The 21967-nt window shown below is 51.7% G+C and overlaps 1 protein-coding gene across 8 annotated transcripts in view; it reads right to left on the bottom strand.

The window, feature by feature from the left end:
- Positions 1 to 12111: 12111 nt before the first annotated feature.
- Positions 12112 to 21967, bottom strand: part of RPH3AL (rabphilin 3A like (without C2 domains)) — a 147061-nt gene continuing 137205 nt past the window's right edge. For 7 of the 8 annotated variants that reach the window (XM_047707016.1, XM_047707019.1, XM_047707017.1 and 4 more), the window contains 3 exons: positions 16786 to 16899; positions 14302 to 14445; positions 12112 to 13241 (listed from right to left, as the gene is read on the bottom strand). In XM_047707016.1, the coding sequence (XP_047562972.1) occupies positions 13207 to 13241; positions 14302 to 14445; positions 16786 to 16899 (293 nt within the window). In that variant the 3' untranslated portion in view covers positions 12112 to 13206. Of the gene's footprint in view, positions 13242 to 14301; positions 14446 to 14846; positions 16616 to 16785; positions 16900 to 21967 lie in introns of those variants that run through there. The other variant, XM_047707022.1, reaches the window with a different exon arrangement.

Raw genomic sequence — 21967 nt, 5'->3', positions numbered from 1 at the left:
TGACCAGAGTCGGTGTTCAGAGATGCTCTGGTGCTCAGAGGGAAAAGAACGTCAGTGTGTGTGTGTGTGTGTGTGTGTGTGTGTGCGCGCGCGCACGCGCACATGCGCGTGCGCATGTGCTTGCACTGGGAGTGGGGGTTTCAACCCTACCACTGTTCCGACAGCCCCCTCTTTGCCTGGGTGCCTGCTGAGGACCTTTGCTAAATAAAGCTTCAGCGCCTGGGAAACGGAGCTGGGTATGATCTCTGGAGACTTCGCTGAGCTTCTGGAGCCATAGGGCCAGCCCAGCCTTGTGTTGCCAGGGGTCCAATCCACAGAGTCTCTGCTCCCTGGTCTGGAATGCTTCCTGTTCCCCAAAAATCACTCCTGTCCCTGGACCCATTTGAACATACACAGACCTGCACGGAGCTGTGGGAGCCCTGTTGAAAAAGCACCAGCAAACACTGAGGGAGCAAGCACTAGATGCCAGGTACATGGCCTCATCACGGGCCCATGAGGTGTGCATGGTCACGGCTGCCATTTTATTTTATTTATTTATTTTTTTAAGATTTTATTTATTTATTTGACAGACAGAGATCACAGTAGGCAGAGAGAGAGGAGGAAGCAGGCTCCCCGCTGAGCAGAGAGCCCGATGTGGGGCTCAATCCCAGGACCCTGAGATCATGACCTGAGCCAAAGGCAGAGGCTTTAACCCACTGAGCCACCCAGGTGTCCCATGGCTGCCATTTTAGATGGGAAACTGAGGCACATGGGTCTTCCGCAGGATCCTACGACTAACAGGAGGTGGTGAGCTCGGGATGCAAAGCCAAACTGTGTGTCTGCTCCGAGAGGCCTGGAAATACCTGGCCCCCCGCCATGCAACAGCACAGGAGCTGCCCTGGACACAGACCCAGGAGTGCTGGCGTCTGGCTCCCAAGTCTTGATCCTGCCTGGGGTTTGCAAAAGCTGGTCAGCTGACCTGTTCGTGAAGCAGGTTTTCCGCGGCCATGGCAAAAGAAGAAAAGCAGAGGACCACATAGTAAGTTGTTGTTGTTACAAAATTAAATCCACTTCATTTGAGAAAGATGGCTTTTTTCTTGATTCTTTTTCCTTTCTTTTCTTTTTTTTTTTTTTTAAAGATTTTATATATTTACTTGACAGAGAGGGAGATCACACGTAGGCAGAGAGAGAGGGGGAAGCAGGCTCCCCGCTGAGCAGAGAGCCCAATGCAGGGCTCGATCCCAGGACCCTGAGATCACGACCTAAGCCGAAGGCAGTGGTTTAACCCACTGAGCCACCTAGGAGCCCCTTTTTCCTTTCTTTTCTGAAATGAGAGTGATCTTGTATGGCGGCTATGATTTTATATTCTTACTTGGCAAGATAAAAATATGGGCAGCTGCATGCCAACCCCCAAATCCGGGGGAGATTTTTCTGGCTTGTGGCCCCCCTAAAGTTCAGGCCTGTTTGGGGTGCCCCCCACTTGGCATGCCTCATCCTGCAACTGGGACTTCGTTTCTCTCTTTCCTCCCCAGTTTCATTTCTGTTTGTGCCAAAACAACCTAGCCAAGGAAAGGCAATCCAGGATGTTTGGAATTTTTGTGTTACCAGCTCAGACTCTGGATTGAGTTAACAACAAAATGGACGGAAATTCTTTTTCTCCTTCAGCAGTCAGATTTCAAGGCAACCTCAACCCCGGGAACTCAGCCAGCTCTGGGGAAGTGAAGGAATCAAAGGCCTCTGAACTTAAGTAAAAAAAAAATAAAAAATAAATGTCTTGGGGCGCCTGGGTGGCTCAGTGGGTTAAGCCGCTGCCTTCAGCTCAGGTCATGATCCCAGGTCCTGGGTTCGAGCCCCACGTCGGGCTTTCTGCTCAGCAGGGAGCCTGCTTCCTCCTCTCTCTCTGCCTGCCTCTCTGCCTACTTGTGATTTCTCTCTGTCAAATGAATAAATAAAATCTTTAAAAAAAAAAAAAAAAAAAAAAAATAAATGTCTTTAGAACAGAGCTGGGTTCAGAGCCCAAGCTTTGGCCTCACTGCAAATTACGAACAATGATTTGGTAAAGCCTGTTTATCTCCCTTGTGGCAGCCCCAGGGCAGTGGGCAGCGGGTTCCAAAGGCAGCTGGGAGGACTGTGGGGGGCTGGCCGGGTTAACAAGGGCATTCAGGGGGAAGGCCGCCGCCCCAAGGGCCCAGGGTCATTGAGCGTGGGGACGGAGAGGTCTCCTTTCCGCAGCACCCTGAGTAGCCAAGCAAAACTGACAAGACACTTCTATGTTGATCTGGAGAAAAAGGTGCTCCTACTACGTATTGGGATGATTTTCCTAAAACTGGCAAAAAGCGATCATAAAACCAAAACAAGACTGGAACTGACAAGGGAAAGGATGCACTCTGGTTATGTGGAAGCTTCAGAGAGGGTGGAGAGCACCACAGGGAGCGTGCCTCGGCTGGTAGGAAGCAAACCCTCCCCTCTCCCCTCCCAAATTACAGTGTTGGGCAGGGGCAGGAGCTTCCATCTGGGAGCTGGCCCTTGGGGCGGGCCTGGTACCCCAGGATTGTAGATCCAATTGCATTTGCTGTCCTCCCCTCCCAGAGCTTGCCCCCAGAGCTTGGTAGCTATTCTGGGCCCCCTCTGATCCTGGGAGGTGGGTGTAGCCAGAAAGAGTGGGTACGTCAGGACATTTACTGCCTTTACATGAATGAGGCTGTTTGAAGCATGTGCCATACCCTCTTTCATGTAATCCTCATGGTTATTCTCTCCAGAAGACTGTCAGAGAGGTTAAGTTATCTGCCTAAGATCACACAGCCAGCTAGCACCAGAGTTAAGAAAAGGATACGGCTTCGCCTCTCTCCAGGGCCTGGGCTTTCTGCCCTTGACTCCCCAACCTCTTTAGCCAGCTGGTGGCAGGTTCTGCTGCTTGGGGCTTCCAGGGAGGACATGCCTGCTTGGGGGCAGCCGTGGGCCTGGCCTGGGGTTGACCTCACATTCTCTCTCACTCCCCAGGGCTGTACTAACAGCAGAAAGGAGAATGCTTTCATTTCTCTTTCCCCAGATACCAGCTCTGACACCTCCAATTTCTACTGTGATCACAGTGTTTTCTGAGTCAAGCAGGGTATAAGGAAAATCTCTCTTTCCCTGGAATAATTTATCATCTTGTTATTTCCATTAGCTGACTCTGTTTGAGCCTATTCCGTGCTGAGCTGTTTGAATACCCAGCTTGGAAATCCCTGGGCTGGGCGGGAAATGCCGCTTCCCGTGCTCTCCCATGCTCGGAGGGGATGAAGGAGGTACTGCTGTCAGATGGGGGACAGGGGGTGGACTGTAGCGGGGACAGGGCTGAGTTTATAAACCGGGGCAGGAAGCCGGGGTGTTCTGGTTTCTTCTGACTCCACAGGTGTGTGGTGGAGTTCCACAGGGGTGGCAGAGACCTTCTGGGATCCACAGCTGGGGGTGCCTGGGAAGGCCAAGGCCCTGGCAGGAATGGGGATGGTTCTAGAAAATGAGACCGTGGCCCTGGACCAGGGTGCAGAGTGAGGCTGCTTGAGGCTGCTGGTTGCAGTTTTGCACAAGGTGAGGGTCCTCAGGAGACCATGGTCATGAGCACACAGCTTAAGAGCTGGGGCCTCCCCTGCGCACCCTCGCTCCGCCCCCTGCTGGCAGGTTATCTCGTGTAAATTGCTTACCCTCTCCCGGCCTCAGTTTTTTCATCTGCGGAGTGGGAGGAATAATGTTGCCCTCCCAGTGATGTGAGGATGAACAGACGGAAGTGTGTGAAGAGTTTAGTCTAGCCGCCTGGCCGCCAGCCCGGGGAACGTGTGACCTAGATGTCAGCTGTTTACGGAGATGGGCTCTTCCCAGTTGGCCTGGGAACTTCGCTGGTTTGGGCACTTCTGGGAAGCCCCTCAGTTGTGGAGACACTGGCTGTGGTCTCCACATTCCTCAGATCTAGGGCGGGAGCCCTCAGAGTCCACTCCAGTGCCCTGGGGGAGGCCAGAGCCTTTGCCAGGGGCCCTGTACCGTCCTGAGCGTCAGCTTGCTCAACTCTGAGATCTTACTTTGGCTGAGTTAACTCCCTGGTCAGGGGCGGACTTGAGTTTCCATACTCTAACTTTTGAACCACAGGAAGATGTAAAATTCAGACCCTTCTTCACCCAAATCCATTTGCATAAGGATCTGGGCAGGCAGGTGACCCTGGGGACGGTCAGGGCGGGGTGAGGAGTTGCTTCCTTCCCTGTGGTGCCAATGGCACCCAATGGGACATGGCAGCCTATGCTTCAGCCACCCCAAGGGGGCACGTGGCCACACGGGGGGCGGTGGGGGCTGTAGTCAGGGATCCCCATCTCTCCGGTTTCAGTCTCTCACCTCTCTCCCTTCTTCACTTCTGGCATCTTTTGTGTGGCCTTGGTCCCCTGGGGAAGTGTGTTCTTGCGATCATCTGTGATTAGCCTTTGAAAGTATTTTCCTAAACAAAGACAGTTCCTCTCCAGGAGGACTCATGGGGCCACATGCCCAGATATTAGCAGCTGTGCTTCGCAGGGACTGGGGCTGAGTCATCTGTTTAGACTTGGAAAGCCCTAAGCATCGGGAAAGGCCACGTTTGGGCTCTGTTCCATTCCTCCCTGCCTCCCTCCCTCCATCCGCCCTGTCTGCCCACTCACCCACCAGCAACATCCCTGACGGCTAACCTAAGATGAACGAGACGAGGCCTCTGCTTTGATGGAGCCTGTGGGCTGGACGGACTTGGGAGCCCAGCCCTGCCCCACCCCATCTGGAGGTAGAACCCAGGCTCTGCACGGAGGGCAGGATGACAACACCTATCCTTCTGTTCCCTTTCCCTCATAAATCGTGAGCCTGGACAGAGAGGTGGAGTGATGGCAGTCAGAAGGGAGGGAAGGAGGGAGGGAAAGGATTCACTTGTTAGCGGCTCAGCAGGTACAGCCAGACTTAAAATGTCCCCAAAGAGTGTCTGCTGAGAAGCAGGGGGTGAGCACGCTGAATTGTTTCTCCAGTAATTGGCACTGAGGAAGCTGCCGGCATCCCGGGGTCTGCTCAGAGTTCGCCTGTCTGGCTAAAGACTAGGGGGCCAGCTTGTCCGGGGCTCCTAGGGCTCTTCCAGCTCCCATCCACCTCCCCTCCCCATCTCCGCTGTACTGAGAAAGGCCAGTGCTGGGCTTTCCTTTGGTCTCATCCCTTCCCTGCGCAGAAGAGCCTTTGCTGGTCTGCTGGCACCGTGGATGAGCGATTTGAACCGGTCACGCAGTTTGTAAACAGACGCATCTTTCTGTGTCTGTGTGCACTAGTGTGTACGTGTGTGCGCGCATGTGGGTGTTTGGTGTCTATCTCCCCTGGCAAGGGTTTCTGGCTGGTACCTGGGGCATCTCTCCTGCAGCTGGGCCCTCCACCTGGTAGCCTCATGCTGGAGGCTTCTCCTCCCTCCCGAGAGGCAGGGTGCTTGCGTGGGCAGCCCGGGGTGGGTGATCCAGACAGATCAGTTTCTAGCCATCTCAGCCTTCTGCCTGCTATGAATGAAGCAGAGAACAAGTCAAAGGGGAGCCCCTATGTTGGCAGTACGGATGGGCACGGGTCCCAAACTGCCCCCTGGGACTTCCTGTGTCCCCACCCCCAACTCAGGGAGCTCTGGGGGTCACAATTAGAAAACTCTCTATTTAGGGGCACCTGGGCAGCGCAGTGGGTTAAAGCCTCTGCCTTCAGCTCAGGCCATGATCCCAGGGTCCTGGGATCGAGCCCTGCATCAGGCGCTCTGCTCAGCAGGGAGCCTGCTTCCTCCTCTCTCTGCCTGCTTGTGATCTCTATCAAATAAATAAAATCTTAAAAAAAAATCTTTAAAAAAAAAAAAAAAGAAAACTCTATTTAGTTCCTTTCCCCCATCTCATAGATGGGGAGTGACAAAGACAGAGGGTGGAGAGTTTAAGGACTCTCTTCATCAGGTCTTGACAGAGGATCTGGCCGTCCTTACAGAGTGTGCTCTCAGGAGGAACATTCAGGATTGGCCAGGACCAGCCACATAATATACAGGGCCCAGTGCAGAATGAGAATATGAGCCCTTGTTCAAAATTATTGAGAATTTCAAGGGGGCGACTGGGTGGCTCAGTGTTTGGGAGGGGGTGGGGCAGAGGCAGAGGGAGAAGCAGACTCCCCGCTGAGCAGGGAGCCCAATGAGGGGCTTGAACCCAGGACCCAGGGTTCATGACCTGAGCTGAAGGCAAATGCTTGAACGGCCGAGTTGCCCAGGCACTCTGCCCTTATGTTCTTACATCATTGGAGCATCTTCTGAAGCACCACGTCTGAATTCTATGGGAGTCATAACTACTAGCAGTGGTAGGAGTTTTATACGTGCTTTCAGGTTTTGAATCTCCATAAGTCCTATGAAGGAAGTACTATCCCATTTTATAGCTGAGAAACTGAGGCACAGAGATGTAACCATAATTTCAGGTACTAAGTGGTGGAGCTGGGATTTGACAAAAGGTGTTCGAACTTTATGAGCTCTACACCTGCTATCTCTTTTAGGGACTGCTTGGGTTATCCAGTGTTGCAGACCCATCAGATCATGTCTGTACTCCCTGACATTCTCCACCCGCTGCCATGAAAGCTTCAGCTCCAAAAGTTAATTCATAAGTTTGCCTGTTTGAGACTCAAAAAGCACTTTTGTTAAAAAAAGAAAGAAAGAAAGAAAGAAAGAAAGAAAGAAAGAAAAGAAAAGGAAAATAAAAGGATTTCTTGGTTCCCAGACCAGTCCACAAAGAACCCTTGATTCCTGGCAGCTCCCAGGCCCCTTGGGGTCCACATTCCACCTCCACATTCCACCTTCCCACCTAAAGCTGAGGACTTCCAGATTTACTCAAGAGGAAACTGCTTCAGAGCCTCATCGACCCTGTGACATGCCTCTGGGATACTCAATTGGAGTTTACCTTGGGGACTGTAGGATCAGGTCCCTCCAGGGACTGGGTCTGGCCCCGGCACAGGGGTCTGGTGGGGACTGAGTCTGGGGGCTTGTGCTGCATCAGGTCTGAGAGGTTTAAGGGGGAGTCCTTCTACCGAGGGGTAGCTTACAGCCAGGAAGCAGGACAAAGAGCCCTTACAGGCCAGGATCTGGATATAGAGACCTCCTGGGCTGTGTTTTCTCTGCCCTGCAGGTCCTTGTTGCTCCCTCTCCCTCACCTGTTATGGCTCAGGATTCTCACTCCTACCCTGCGGGTTTATCCTGAGTTTTTTTTTTTTTTTTCCTTTAATAAGAGCTCAGTGTTAGAAATGCGATAGAGGGGTGCCTGAGTGGTTCAGTCATTAAGTGTCTGCCTTCGGCTCAGGTGGTGATTGTAGGGTCCTGGGATCCAGCCACGCATTGGGCTCCCTGCTCAGCGGGGAGCCTGCTTCTCCCTCTCCCACTCCCCCTGCTTGTGTTCCCTCTCTTGCTGTGTCTCTCCCTCTGTCAAATAACTAGAATCTTAAAAAAAAAAAAAAGAAAAAAAGAAATGTGATATAGTATATTGTGGAAATAAGAACAACTGTCCTTCAAGGTTTATAAAATAAGGCAGAACTCCCACGCCTCCTTGCTCCCACTCTAGGCAACCATTCGAACCCCTAACCATTCTGCTGGTATTCACTTTTGTACCAAAATTCAATTTGGTATCAAATTCGATTTCTTGATTTTTCGGTATTACATATTATATAACACAATATAAAATATCATACCATATACATGCTCCCCAACACACATATGCTTCTTACCCTTCTGTATATCCTTATATACTGCCTCTGTGCTCATGCTCCAATCTTGGCCTCTAGCCCAGCCACACAGCCACTACCATCATCCTGGGGTCTCTCTCTGCCCCTCTCCTGTGTTGGATCTCCAATTTCCAGTCCCCGCTATCCTCTTTCCTGGTTTTCTCCCTTGTCTGGCTGGAGCACATCCTTTAGCTGCCTGAGAAAGAATGTATGGGAGGTCAATTATTTAAAAATCTCACATGTCTGAAAATAACTCCATTCTACCATCACTGAGATTTGGCTGGGTACAAATCTAGATTAGAAAACGTTTCCTATCAGAATTCAGAAGATAATACTTCAAAATCTGCTTTGAGAGGGACGCCTGGGTGGCTCAGTTGGTTGAGCTTCTACCTTCAGTTCAGGTTATGATCCTAGGGTCCTGGGATCGAGTCCCACATTGGGCTCCTTGCTCAGTGGGGAACCTGCTTCTCCCTCTGCCTGCCACTCTCCCCTGCTTGTGCTCTCTCTCTCTCTCTGATAAATAAATAAATAAAATCTTAAAAAAAAAAAAAAAACCTGGGTGGCTCACTTGGTTAAGCAGCTGCCTTTGGCTCAGGTCATGATCCCAGGGTCCTGAGATCGAGTCCCACATCGGACTTCCTGCTCAATGGACAGCCTGCTTCTCCCTCTACCTCTGCCTGCTGCTCTGCCTACTTGCGCTGTCAAATAAATAAATAAAATCTTTTAAAAAAAAATCTGGTTTGAGAATTTCATTGCCATTTAAAATCCCTGATCCTTGGTATGTGACTTGTTGCTTTTTTTCTTTTATCCCTTTAGGATTTTTTTATTTTTTTATTTTTTTAAATTTTTTAAATTTTTTTGTTTTTTAAAGATTTTATTTATTTATCTGACGGACAGAGATCACAAGTAGGCAGAAAGGCAGGCAGGGAGAGGAGGAAGCAGGCTCCCTGCTGAGCAGAGAGCCCGACTCGGGCCTCGATCCCAGGACCCTGAGGTCATGACCCGAGCCAAAGGCAGAGGCTTAACCCACTGAGCCACCCACGCGCCCCCCCCCTTGCTGCTCTTCTGCACCTCCAAGCAGTGAGGGCCCCCCAGTTTCCTCCGGTCTACCCCACTTCACCCATTCCACCCCTGGAGCCTGGGTCCTATAGGGCCCTCCAGGGCACTGCTGCTCCCTTTAGGATTTTTAATCCTGGGATCCTGAAACTTCATGATAAGAAAGCTTGCTATAGTTCCTTGCTTTATTTTGAAAGATTTCAGAACTATAAAATCATGCAAATATAACACATAATGAAATACTATGATATAAACATTGTAAAACCATCTATCCATCAATGACGTTAAAACATTACTAACACGTTGAAACCCCTCTGTAGCGGGCCCCCTCTTCTTGAGATGTGCCTTGAGATCTGTCGTTTATCCTTCCTGTGCCTTTCTTCTTTCGCTGCATAAAATATATGTTAATATATGTCATTTCACCCCGTTTTAAAATCTCTATATAGACGGTGTCATAAAGTATGTATTTTTCTGCAATCTGTTTCTTTGCTCCTGGTTGCTCGTGATAGTCATCTGAGAGTACCCACTCATTTCCACCAGGATATTTCATTGTTGGACTACACTGTATCACTGCTTATGTATCTATTCTTCTGTTGACACTACTTAGGTCCTTTCCAATTTTTGGCTAATAAAAAGGTACTGCTCGGGGCGCCTGGGTGGCTCAGTGGTTAAAGCCTCTGCCTTCGGCTCAGGTCATGATCCCAGGGTCCTGGGATCGAGCCTCACATCGGGCTCTCTGCTCAGCAGGGAGCCTGCCTCCTCCTCCTCTCTCTCTCTGCCTGCCTCTGTGCCTACTTGTGATCTGTCAAATAAATAAAAAATCTTTAAAAAAAAAAATAAAAAGGTACTGCTCTTGACACTCTGTACACGTCTCCCGGAGCCCACTCAGAGGAGCTTCTGTAGTGAAATGGTTCCCATTTCTGCCAGCACACTGGAGACATGTGTGGTTTACAGAATCCTGATTTCAACACTGAGCCCCAAACTGATGAAACTAGAATCTCGGAGAGTGGGGGGAGGTGGGGATGGTGTCTGGTGTGATGGGCTTGTAAAACTCAATGGGTATTCATATTAGCCAGTGATGATGACTACTGGTCCGCATGGGGGCCACTGGCCCACACGTGTGGTCCTCCAGCCAGTGGCTTGTTAGACAGACACTCACAGACCCTGGCCCTGGCCCTGGCCCCGTGAGCGAGAGTCTGTTTCGGGAGACCTCAGGTGATGGAGAGAACGTCTTCAACACTTTTCAGCCCCCCCCCCCCTTTTTGTGTGTGTGTGTTTCTTGGTTTGGAATGCCTATCCGTTGGAAGTTGGCCTTCTTCATGGGCCTTACCTTTGGGTCGTCCAATTTTCTTGACTTTTTCCTTGTACGCTCATATCTCTTTTTGTGTTTTACTTCCCAGGAGATTCTTCTCTCATCTCCATCCCTTCTAATGCATTTTTATTTATTTTTAAAATTTATTTTTTAAGATTTTACTTATTTGAGAGAGAAAGAGAGAGAGAGAGAGAGAGATCACAAGTAGGCAGAGGGTGGGGTGGGGTGGAGGGAGGAAGCAGGCTCCCCGCTGAGCAGAGAGCCCGATGTGGGGCTCGATCCTAGGACCCTGAGATCATGACCTGAGCCGAAGGCAGACGCCCAACTGACTGAGCCACCCAGATGCCCCTCTAATGGATTTTTAAATTCTGCTATTATATTTTTAATTTTCAAGAGCCTTGACACTTCCTTTTAATTTCATTTTAACACTTCTTTTTAAAAAAATTACACTCTTGATTTCAGTTCAGGTCATGATCTCAGGGTTATGAGATTGAGCCCCCGGAATTGGCCCCTGGGCTCAGCATGGAGTTGGCTTGAGGATTCTCTTTCCCTTCCCCCTGAGGGGGGACCCTCCCCCTGGCTAGATCTCTCTCTCTCTCTCAAATAAATAAATAAATAAATAAATAGATCTTTATTAAAAAAAAAAAATTCTCCCTCTCCCCTCTGTCCCTCCCCCCACTTGCTTGCTTGCTATCTCTCTATAACTAACTTTCTTTTCCTGTTTCATGGGTGAGTATCCTCAGAGGATTGTTCCCTGACCCCTTTCTCCTGGGTATTGGAATCTCTATTTTTGGTTTGTTGGTTTTGGTCAACTGTTGGCACCTCTGCCTGTTCCAGCTGAGGGCCACACAGCCAAGCTACTAGAAACTGTACATGTGGGCAGGGCTTGCGTACAAGGGGCCTCACGGGGGTGACTGGGCAGAGAAGGGGAATCGCCAACATTAGGATCGATCAACATTTTCAGTTCATTCCCCAGTGACAGGTTGAATAACATCTTGCCTTGGGGGCAGGTGGATGGAGAATAAGCCAGCTGTTAGTGGGGAAGGGGCTGGAGAGTCTCTCCATTAACCACTGCCTCACTCCAGTCTTTGGCTGGGCTTGGGGTCCCCAGTCCCAAATCCTTCTAGTGTACCCTTGGCCAGCAGTAAACCTGGGTCTTCTAGGGTCTACCAGGGTCAGGAAAGGGCCATATGGGCTATGAGAAGGGACTTGGGGATCTAACGTCTTCCCAACAATACTATTTTCATACCCATCCTAACTTTCACCTTAGGGACGCCTCTCTGAGTTCTGAGAATTTGGCAGATTCTGCAAAGCAAATGGGCTTGTTCATGGCTGGCTTTCTCCCTTGGAGACATTTTGGGGAGCTGGGGAAGCTGACAGTGTATCTTGCATCTCCCAAAGTTCCCAGACCTCTCCTCTCTGTTGCCATCCCTCTCCTCTCCTTTACGGCTTTGTAATTTATGCCACTTCCTTCCTTTCGGTCGTCCTGGTGGAGCTTGGGGGTAAGAAGAAATAAAAATGTGTTCAGTCTGCTCTATTGAACCACAAGTCCCTGTCCATTTTACAAGCATTTTCACATCTGTGCACATAAGTTCTTACAACTCTGGGGCACCCGGGTGGCTCAGTTGTTCAGCATCTGCCTTTGGCTCGGGTTGTGATCCCAAGGTCCTAGGATCGAGTTCCGCATCGGGCTCCCTGCTCAGCGGGGAATCTGCTTCTCCCTCTCCCACGCCCTCTGCTTGTGTTCCCTCTCTCACTGTGTGTGTGTCTCTGTCAAATAAATAAATAAAAGCTTTAAAAAAAGTTCATACAACTCATTTTGATTATTTGTATGTATACTTAATTTTTTTTCTAAGCAGAAATGGCCTTGTTTTTCCATTCAACACGAGGGTTGTGAGTTCTACCACACAGAGATCGAGCTCATTCTTTTTACTGCGAGCAACATGCTACATCTTTTCCAACCATTTCTCTATCGATGCATCTCAGAAACACAAGTGACTGTGGTCTTTGGGGCAACACACTGGTTCAATGCAAATTCTAATCTTTATTGTTACAAATTTTGAAGCATAACTTGTCACAGGGAAACAGTCTGTCTTTTTACCATCTGCCAGCGGCAAGGGCAAAAAAGCTAACGGTGGGGGCCTGAGAGCCCGGAGAGAAGGCCCTTCAAGGAACAGGAGTATGGGGCAGTGGGAGAGTGCCCGGATGGAGAGATGAGGATACCAACACACACACACACACACACACACTCTCTCTCTCTCTCAAGCTCTGTCTTCAGGGAAGGGTTTTCCAAAAGCATTTGCTCACTGTCTGAATTATTTTTCATGCTTAGGGGAGACGTGTCCCCCAGCTGGGGATGCAGCTGAAGACTGCTCTTCAATGAGGGAATTCACCATATCCCCCAGAGCCCTTCCAGGCTCCACGAGCTGGAGAGAGGCTGAGCAGAACCTGGGGAGGCCATCAGAGGGGTCCCCAGAAACCCAAGCAAGAGCCAGCATTCGACAGCAGCTCCTGAGCCAATCTTAAGCCAAGGGAGGGTGCTGATCCTGCTTCCAGAGCCCTCGGGAGGCGGAAGGGTGGGCAAGCTTCTCACCCTGCACCCTCTAGGACCCATTGCTCATCTCTAGGGCCCAAGCTCAGCTTTGAAGGGCAATGTTCGGGACTGGGTTCTTCTTCCATTAATAAGAGAAAGCCCAGCCCAGTGCATGCTGCAGTGCATACGGGAGGGCCCATAAGGCCGGTCTGCAGGCCCTTCCGGCCCACCCCAAGACAAGACCAAACTTAAAATGAATATGGAGGTAGACGGGGAGGGTGCAAGGCAAGGGCAATAAATAAAGATCAGGGCTGAGTGGGATGGCTGTGGTGAGGGGAGGGAGGAAGGCTCCCAGGGAAAAAGGGGGCAGAAAGGCACTGAGTGGGGGGAAGGAGACTCAGCCCCCCAAACACTGGTTGGTTGAGTTGGAGGTCACGTCCAACAGGGCTGGCCAGCTGAGGGTTGCAGACTGCTCACCAGACCCCCCCAGCTCGCTTTCTCTCTCGAACTCCTCCACTGCAAAGTCTGCTCCGTGCACCAAACATGTCTCTGCTGGGGCAGGCAGGCGGGGCGTTGGGAGGTCGTGTCAGCAACGGGGAATTGCCCAGGCAGGTCTTTTGCCTTTAGGGGAGAGGGAAAAAAAGGCCACTATAGGGTGAGCAGAGGCCGGATCCCTCCCCAGCGACAGCCTGAACTTTGGGAATGGCGTGGTAATATAAAACTTACCCCAGCTTGTTCCGCAAGCCCTGGGGCCCCTTCTATGCCCTGGGTCACACAGATAGCCTTACTGGCTATCTGCTGAAGACCTACTTAGGGGACGCACTCCACGAGAATGTTGCATTTCTCCCATCCACCCCCCAGCCCCACGAGGAACACAGCATGGTCCCCACATTAGCAATAATGGAATTGGGTGCAGAGAGATCAAATATTAGGTTGAGTCATATCAATGCCAACATCTGACTATTTTTGATCTATAAAGAGGCAATTTCATATGGCTGAATCTGATGGTTTGCCCAGGTTCACCTGTCTGTGGGTGGCACGGCTGGGACTAAAACGTGGCTGATTCCAGACTGTCCTCTGCGGGGGATTTCAGGAGAAGGAGGGGAGAGGGTACACTCCACATACACGGCCACAGGGCCTCGCTCTCCAGAGACCTGCTCACCTGTGGCCTCTCTTAAGATGTGCTTCTTGGCACCATCGAGGCAGGAGAAAGGGGAGGAGGGAAGACAGGGAGAGGGTGAGAGCTCCCACAAGGCTTCCCGATGTGGGGGGTGTTGCTGCCAGCACACACAGCCTGTGGGAGAGTCACTACTGGGCGGGGCAGTGGGGAGGTCAGCTGCTGGCTGATGAAGGCATGGGCCACGTGTCCACGGCTCCTGGCCCAGAGATGCCAAGTCCAGCTGGGGCTTTTTTCTTGAAGGAGACTGGGGGCAGAACCGAGGTCCCTCACACTGCCTGAACCAATTGCATGATGCTCCCAAGTTGCCCAGGTTGGTTCACTGCAGGCAGGAGAGGGGTCTGGCTCACCTCGGATCCCCCTGTGCCCGGCACAGCGCTCAATAAACAGAATTGCGAACGTCACCTAGCACTGTGGTTTGGGTGGACTGAGTGAGGAAGGAGGACCATGGGGAAGCAGAAAAGGGAGAGGTGGGTGCGTTAGAAGGAGCAGCTTGGTACTCACCGGGGCTCTTTGGGTCTGGCCAGGCTGAGGTGCCCTGCGGGTCTGCAGAGCTGGTCCCAGTCTCACTGGCCAGGCTGCTCTGGCTCCCGGAGAGGGGGCTGGACTGGTGGGGGGCCCCCATCTTGGGGGACTCCATGCTGCCACCTGCAAGGGACCATGAACTGAGATGGGGATAATCTCAGCCTGATAAGGAGCTGATCTAAAATCTCAGTTTGGGGGCGTCTGGGTGGCTCAGTTGGTTGAGCGTCTGACTCTTGATCTCAGCTCAGGTCTCAATCTCACAGTCATGAATTCAAGCCCCATGTTGGGCTCCACGCTGAGCGCGGTCTACTTAAAAATAGGTAAAAAAAATAAAATCTTCTTGGGGTGCCTGGGTGGCTCAGTGGGTTAAAGCCTCTGCCTTCGGCTAGGGTCATGATCCCAGGGTCCTGGGATCAAAGCCCCACACCAGGCTCTCTGCTCAGCAGGGAGCCTGCTTCCCCCTCTCTCTCTGCCTGCCTCTCTGCCTAGTTGTGATTTCTTTCTGTCAAATAAATAAAAAATAAAAATAAAAATAATATTAAAAAAAAATAAAATCATCTCATTTGGAACTGTGTTAGATGTCTGTGGGATTGTCTGCTCAGAGTCCCTTACCTGCTGCCCCACATGGCTGCCATGTTCTCAGGAGACTCTACCCTCTGACCAGTACTGGCTGGTCCAGGATATACAAAGGTCACTGCATAGGCCTTCAGGTGGGTTCAGCAAGGAACAAGTCACCAGCATGAAAACTAGCAATGACGAGTTTTTCCTGCCTTCACCGATTGAGGGGGAAGGGTATACATATTCACTAACTCAATGGGATTTTTTAAAAGTTTGTTTGTTTATTTAAGTAGTCTCTACACCAACATGGGGCTTGAACTTGACCCTGAGATCAGGAGTCACATGTTCTATGGCCTGACCCAGCCGGGTGCCCCCCAGTGTTTGTTTTTGTTTTTTTCTAGACTCTATTTATTTATTTGAGAGAGAGAGAGAGAGCATGAGCAAGAGAGAGCAAGCACACATGTTGGGGGAGGGGCAGTGGGAGAGGGGAAGCGGCTCCCTGCTGAGCAGAGAGCCTGATGTGGGACTCGATCCTCAGACTCTGGGATCATGACCTGAGCCGAGGGAAGACAGAGGCTCAACTGATGAACCCCCCAGGGGCCCCTCAGTGGTGTTATTAATTGCTGCCTTTATTAACTAAGTACTCTTCCCTTATGTATAGCTGTTACCTCGTGGCCAAGCAGAGAGCACAGAGGTGAGGCCTGTACTACTCTGTGCTCCATCTCTTCCTACCTACCACACCCCCTTGGTCATGGCTGAGAGCTGGTATGAGGGAGGGTTCAGTGATCTGTGGGGCGTGGGAGGTGCGGGGGCGTATAAAGTCTGCCTCAGAAACCAAGGCTGGCAGGTGAGTGTCCTTCACACTCTTCTAAGTTAGACTCTTGAGACTGAGAGGGCTCAGAGATGGTCTAGTCCAGAAACCAGTGTCGTCTCCTGTGTGGTCTCCACCTACCAGTAATGACCACTTGGAACAGTGTGCTGAGGAGGCTTCTGAGGCCATATCAGGCTCTATGGGAGAGTCCTGAGATCGACTAGTAATGTCTGCCAGGGGCACAGGAGCGGAAGCGGAAGTGTGCATGCCAGGCATCTGCGAGCTCTGATCCAGCCTGAACTGCCATCCCCATCGGGAATTCCCTCCATATTGGCACTGGCAGATCACCCCACCTTGGTCCCAGGACAACACCCTGAGGCATGTCCTTTCAGTTTGGAACAGTTATTATAAAGCTCTCTGCTTATGCATTAAAATCAGCCTCCCTGAAATGTTTTTCAAATACCCCAGTTTTCTACCATCTGGAGTAACTCTAACTGACCTGGTCCTTTTCCCAGGAAGGCCCTCTGTGGGTTTAAAGGAAAGAAAAGTGTGCCCCAGGTTTTCTCTGCACTAGCCTCCAGGTTCCATTAACTCTCCTTCATATGACAAGGTCATAGAGGCCAGCTCAGAGAGGTCAAACTCAGAAAACACTTTGGGGACCACATGCTCTGGGAGACAGAGGCCCTAGAGGTAAAGATATGTATTAATCAGGGCCCCACCATGGTTTCACGGCAGAGCCGAGCTAGACCAAGGCACTTTCTACCTGATATTCACAGCTCTTATCACTCACGAGACAAAAAAATCTCATCCTGGGGATGCTTGCTGGGAGCCTAGTGGGGAATCCAGGTATGCAGGCAGGTGTGCTAGATCTGCCATCCTCCCTTCACCCCTGCTAATCCATCTGGGTCTCCTCTATGTCCCGCTCTGCAGAGAAGCTAATGCTTAGCTCCTGGTCATCCCAGCCCCACGCCCCCTCCTCCTCCCCTGTCAAGAACAGTTCCGCAGACACCAGCTGGGTGGCCACGAGCCGAGGAAGCAGCCAAGCCATCAGCACCAGGCGCTTCAGGAACAAGCAGTGTACTTGTTCTGCTTACCTGCTTCCCCGAAGGGCTTGGCACCTGTGGGCTCCCTGACCCCTGTCAGAAGAAGTCTGTCCTCCAGGCTAGAGGCGCTGAGATCTGAGTCACTGTCACTGTCACTGGAAACCACTGGAAAGAAGAGACACCAGCATGAGAGGTTACCCTTCCTGGTCACTACCAGTAGGCACATCAGGCAGAGGGCCTGGAGCAGGCCTCCCTTCTGCCGGGACAAAATGGCATGGAACCTTGGCTGGTCCTTGTGTTTGGGATACAGAAACAGTGGCCTGGGGAGCGGAATGGCAGGGTACTCCGTTCTGTCAGCCAAAGAGGTGAGTGCTGGTGTGAAGAGGCTGGGCCTCAGGCTTACCCCCCTACAGCTGGCCGTCTCCATAGGTGACCCTGTCCCACTGGCAGACTTGGGAGCCTCTTGCTCTGGTAGGAGCCGATTATCTCCTTGGGTTGCAGGCACAACTGCTCTGAGACGTGCACCTGGCCACACTCAGGGTGTAAGGCCACGCCCCTCTACCTTGTGCTGAGGCTGTGTTACAGGTACAAAATATCCGGTCCTCACCAACCCTTATAGAGCACTCCAGGCCCTTGACATCTGCTAGCTCACTCAAGCTTCTGGACAACCCCGAACACGGGGCTTGCAGGTGAGGAAGCCAAGGCACTTGCCCAAGGTGCTAAGTGGGAAAGCTGGGGTCACTCCCTGGCAGAATGGCTCTACCCCTCTGTGTCTGCAACCAGTCTGATTTTACTGGGAGAAATGAACTGGGAGCTGGCAGGCCTGGGCACTCGTCCCAGTTCGTCCAGGAATGTACAGTGGGGTCTTGTGAACACAGACGGGAGCCAGGCCGATGGGACTGGAGTCCCAGGAGAGGGGAGGAGAGGGAGCTCTCCCGGCAAACACCTGCTGTGGTAGAAACCTTTTTTGGACTACCTGGCACCACATTTGGCCAGTGGATCAACAGTGGGAGTCATAATACCAGATATATTCATAGATTAAACATTCTATTTTAATTTTAAGCATAGAAATGTATACCCATTCACCCATCTTTTGATGGAGGGATTGAGGGCTGCTTTGAGATCAGTCCCACAGGGTCTTTTGTGTCTAAGCTGTGTCTGTATGGCAGTGTCTGTTCTCCCCAGGCACGGGGTCTCTACACTGGAGCACAGCTTAGAGACATTAGCAAAGCGGGATGAGTGCAGGATCCTTCTCTGCTTTTCCATTCCTTTCTCCTGCTTTTTACAGTTGTCCTGCCCACACCTGATTCAATAGCTTTTTTAAGCACGTCGCTTCTCTCAAGACTTCCGGAAGTCCTGGTTTTAATGAAACAACTCTGTCTTTTCCTGGCTCTTTCCAGCAGTTTACGTAACATTTAATTAGGTGATGTCATCCTCATACCAAGTACCACACAGCACAGAAGGTCTGGGGTCATGGGTAAACCACTCTCACGGGGCATTGACTCGGTGGATGGGGTGCGAGTCCATGTGCCTTGCCGGGGAGGGCGACATGCTGGGTCCGGAAGGAAGGGAGGAGAGCCTGGGCATTCTGCCTAGCACAGTGTCAGCTGCCCAGAGAGCACGACTGCCCAACAGCTCCGAGCCCCAGAGACCCATGGGGTGGGGTGGGTGACGAGATCGGAAATCAAGTCAGTCTATGCCCAGGGTGGCTGAGAGGCTTCATGTGATGGGTTAGGCTCCCTGTGGAGCTGTGTGCAGGGGAAAGCACTGAGCCAGCGTCAGCATCCTGCAGGAAGGACAGTGGTCAGGCAGGGAAATCCCCTGGGGTACAAGAGCAGCTGCAGCAGGACCCAGGCCATGGAGCTTCTAGGGCCTTCTGGAAAGCCTTTGTGCCTTCAGCAAAGGGAGTCACAGGTCACTGAATCTGGCAACCAGAGGGATGGAGCTGGCCAACCATTCCAGCTCTAGGAGATTCTCTACCCCATGCCTCGGCAGAGTGTCTGATACACAGGTGCTTCGGGAAGAAGTCCTGATGACTGCTTGACTCTTCCCTCTCCCCATCCCCACATTCTGCCCGCTTTGCCTCCTGAGTGGTTCTCCAACCAGTGGCCTTCTCACCATGGTCTCCTGCTTAGCTCCAAACCTCCGTGTCTCCAGTCGGGACTCCTTCACTCGCTTCCCATCGGGGCCCCACCTGTGGGCACCTCTCTTGGCACGGAGGGGAATGCTCCAGCTAACACGTACATCCTAGCCTACTCTTTCATTCTTTAAGATCGTATTTATTTATTAGAAAGAAAGAGACAGAGCATGAGCTGGGGAGCAGCAGAGAGAGAGGGAGACTCCCTGCTGAACAGGGAGCCCAGTGCGGGGCTTGATCCCAGGCCCCCGGATCATGACCTAAGCCAAAGGCAGATGCTTAACGACTGAGCCACCCAGGCATCCCCATCCTGCCCAATCTTACTCAGGCTTCTCCACACGACTGGGTTCTTACCAAACTGCCGGTTAGTACCTCCTCCAGCAACTCACTTCCTACGGCTCAGAATTCCCTGCCCGTGCCTCTTCTCCTGGGTACTTTTTGTTTACTGATTTGTTCTTTTAGTAATCTCCACACCTAACGTTGGGCTCAAACTTAACAACCCCAAGGTCAAGAGTCCCACGCTGTACCGACTGAGCCAGCCAGGTGCCTATCTCCTCCAGAGAGCCTTCCTCTCACCTGCGACTGGCTGGCTGAATGCTCTAGGCATTCTGCTACAGCCACTGTCTGCTTTCAGCATGCGTGTGTGTGCGCGCGCGCGCGTGCACGTGCTTCCCCCAGCAGACTGCCAGGATCCTGGGAGGCAGGGCCAAAGTGCACTGGTGAACGAGGCTGGCACACTTCTTGCGCACAGCCTGACCCACGTGGGTGGGACAACAGTGATGCTAACGTGACTGTTCCCAGCTTTTCCTTCCTCCAGCTGCTCAAGGATTTTTGCCTTTTCTGCTCTCTTTCCCTCCATGGCCTTCCCCAGAAAAAGAGTTCTGGTTTGGCTTTGCGGGCTTTTGTGATGGAGCCTGGGATTCAGAGGGGCTGGGGGTCCATATGCCCCTTCATAGTATTTGAGAAGTGCAAAGGCCTGATTTATTCTGCAGCTGCTTTGCAGGTCCCAGATGGGGTGTCTTTGATCATGACTCCATCTACGGGACCTCACAGGTGTTGGTTTTGTAAGCATTGACATATTTTTGACTCACTCGGTGACAGATGAGGCATCTGCCCTGGGGGTCCCTGGACAAAGGGAGTGGGATGATGTGGGCAGGAGGCTGAGAGCAGCTCCCCGGGTCTCCCTTGGGGCAGCTGCAAAGAAATCAGGGAGGGTGGTGTCCTCCTGATAGAAGGGGGACTGGCAGCCTGTTAAGCAGAGGGGAGTCCCTGAGGAGAGCTGGGATTGATTTCCAAATGGCTTCCCTGAGTCTCTGCTTATGCATAATGTAGTCATTCTTCCTGACTTGGAATGCTCTGTCTCCCCTATGGTCAATCTTCATAATTCTGGGGCCAGAGGGGAGTGAGCCTGGGGCTGGGGCAGGGGGGACAGGCAGCTCTCCAGGGTTGAAATAAGGCCAGGGTCCTTGGGCGCTACTGTGTAGGTGACCAAGGGAGCAAAATACCAAGAGCTCCAAAGGAGACGATGGGAGAGGGTGTCTCAGACTCAAGTTTTGGTGGCAAGCTCATTTATCCTGCTCCTTCACCCTCCTCCCTGGCCTGTCATCTGCACATGCAGTGTTGGGTCACGCAGGTCCCAGAGTGAGCTTAAACTGCAAGAAGACAGTATTGTGTTACACCAGGGGAGCAGCTTTTGTTGTGAGGGGTGGGTCTTGTCCCAAGCATCCCAAACTTGGAGGCCAGGTTTGGGTACCACGTTGCTTAGTCCCAAGTGCCCAGGTTGTTCAAGTTCTATAAAAAAATAAGTCCTCCTCAAGTTAGGCAAGCTAGGCGGTTGACTTGTTCTTTGTCTCCTTTTACAGACCCCAAATGCCCATAGCCATGGAAAGGGGAAACAGTTCTAGATGACAACTGAGCTCACAAAGGTGTCCCAGGGCAGGGAACCAGCCAATCGACAAGACTCATCCCCCTAGGCCATGCCTCCCTGGCTCACTGTGTCTGGAACTCTGAACTGGGGCCAGACCTCAGCTTAGAGGTCTTGGTAGTGCAAACCCAATCCCATTCTAATCCACTGTAATAAACTCTACTTGAAAGAAAGAAACTGAAGGAAGCTAGTAGTGTCCACACCTGGCCTTGGCAGTTACTGTCGGTGGGAAAGAAACACACCAAGAAGACACTGCTGAGAATGTACCTGGACAGAACCCAGTGCAAACACTCTTTACCCCAACATTCCTCCTGCAGCAGGGGAAGAAGTTTTTCTTCCTCCTCCCGCTCTGACTGTCGACATAAAACCTAAATCTTGGGTAATCTGCCATTCGATTGCCGATTGCCACCTTTCTCGCCGCATGGCAGCTGTGATCATAAATCTTCCAGGTCTATTAAAGAAGCTTTTAGGCTCATAAATCTTTTGGCCCTTGCTCTTCCATCCTCAACAAAACACTCTGTGTGTCTGAAGGCTGATTTTTCCCTTCTAATTCCCCCAAGACAGTCTAACATGGCTTGGTGATGAGTGCTTGTGTTCAGCCCACGCCTGATTTTTCAGATTGAAGATGGGAAAGCACTAGGGACAAGACGGTCCCACTCATCTGCCCAAGGAGAAGGAGGAGTCACCAAATGGACTCACCTGGGCTCTGCCAGAAGGCAGGGAGGAAGGAGGGTCTCCCTCACCCCAGCGGCCCTAGACCCAGGACCCTCTGCTGGGGGAGCTGGCATCCCTGAGATTTTCCCATCATGCCCCAGAAAGGCTGCCCCACTCTGCTCAGCTCTCATCCTTAGCAGTGGCTAGCTTCTCTGGGGACAGGCCAGCTTTTTCTTTTTCCCCGGCTCACTCTTGGATGGATTTGCAATTTGACTGTCACCATGGAAACTCAGAGTTTTGGTACACGAAGGTGGGGGGAATTCTTCCCTTTTGGAAAGTCTTTCCTGACTGCCTCAAAGGACACGTGGAGCAGCTGCTGTCCTGTGAAGACACCTTGCCTGGGATGGTCCAGGCGACAGGCAGGATGCTGGCCACTTGACCTCCAAGCACTGCACTGGGATTCGGGGGGACATAGTTCCTGGCTCTTCTCGGCCACCCCCTCTCTTTGTGGCCCTGGG

This window comes from Lutra lutra, chromosome 16 (assembly GCF_902655055.1).
Source record: "Lutra lutra chromosome 16, mLutLut1.2, whole genome shotgun sequence".
NCBI classification, from domain to species: domain Eukaryota; kingdom Metazoa; phylum Chordata; class Mammalia; order Carnivora; family Mustelidae; genus Lutra; species Lutra lutra.
Note: the sequence above shows the minus strand (reverse complement) of the source record. Positions and strands in the feature narration are given on the sequence as shown.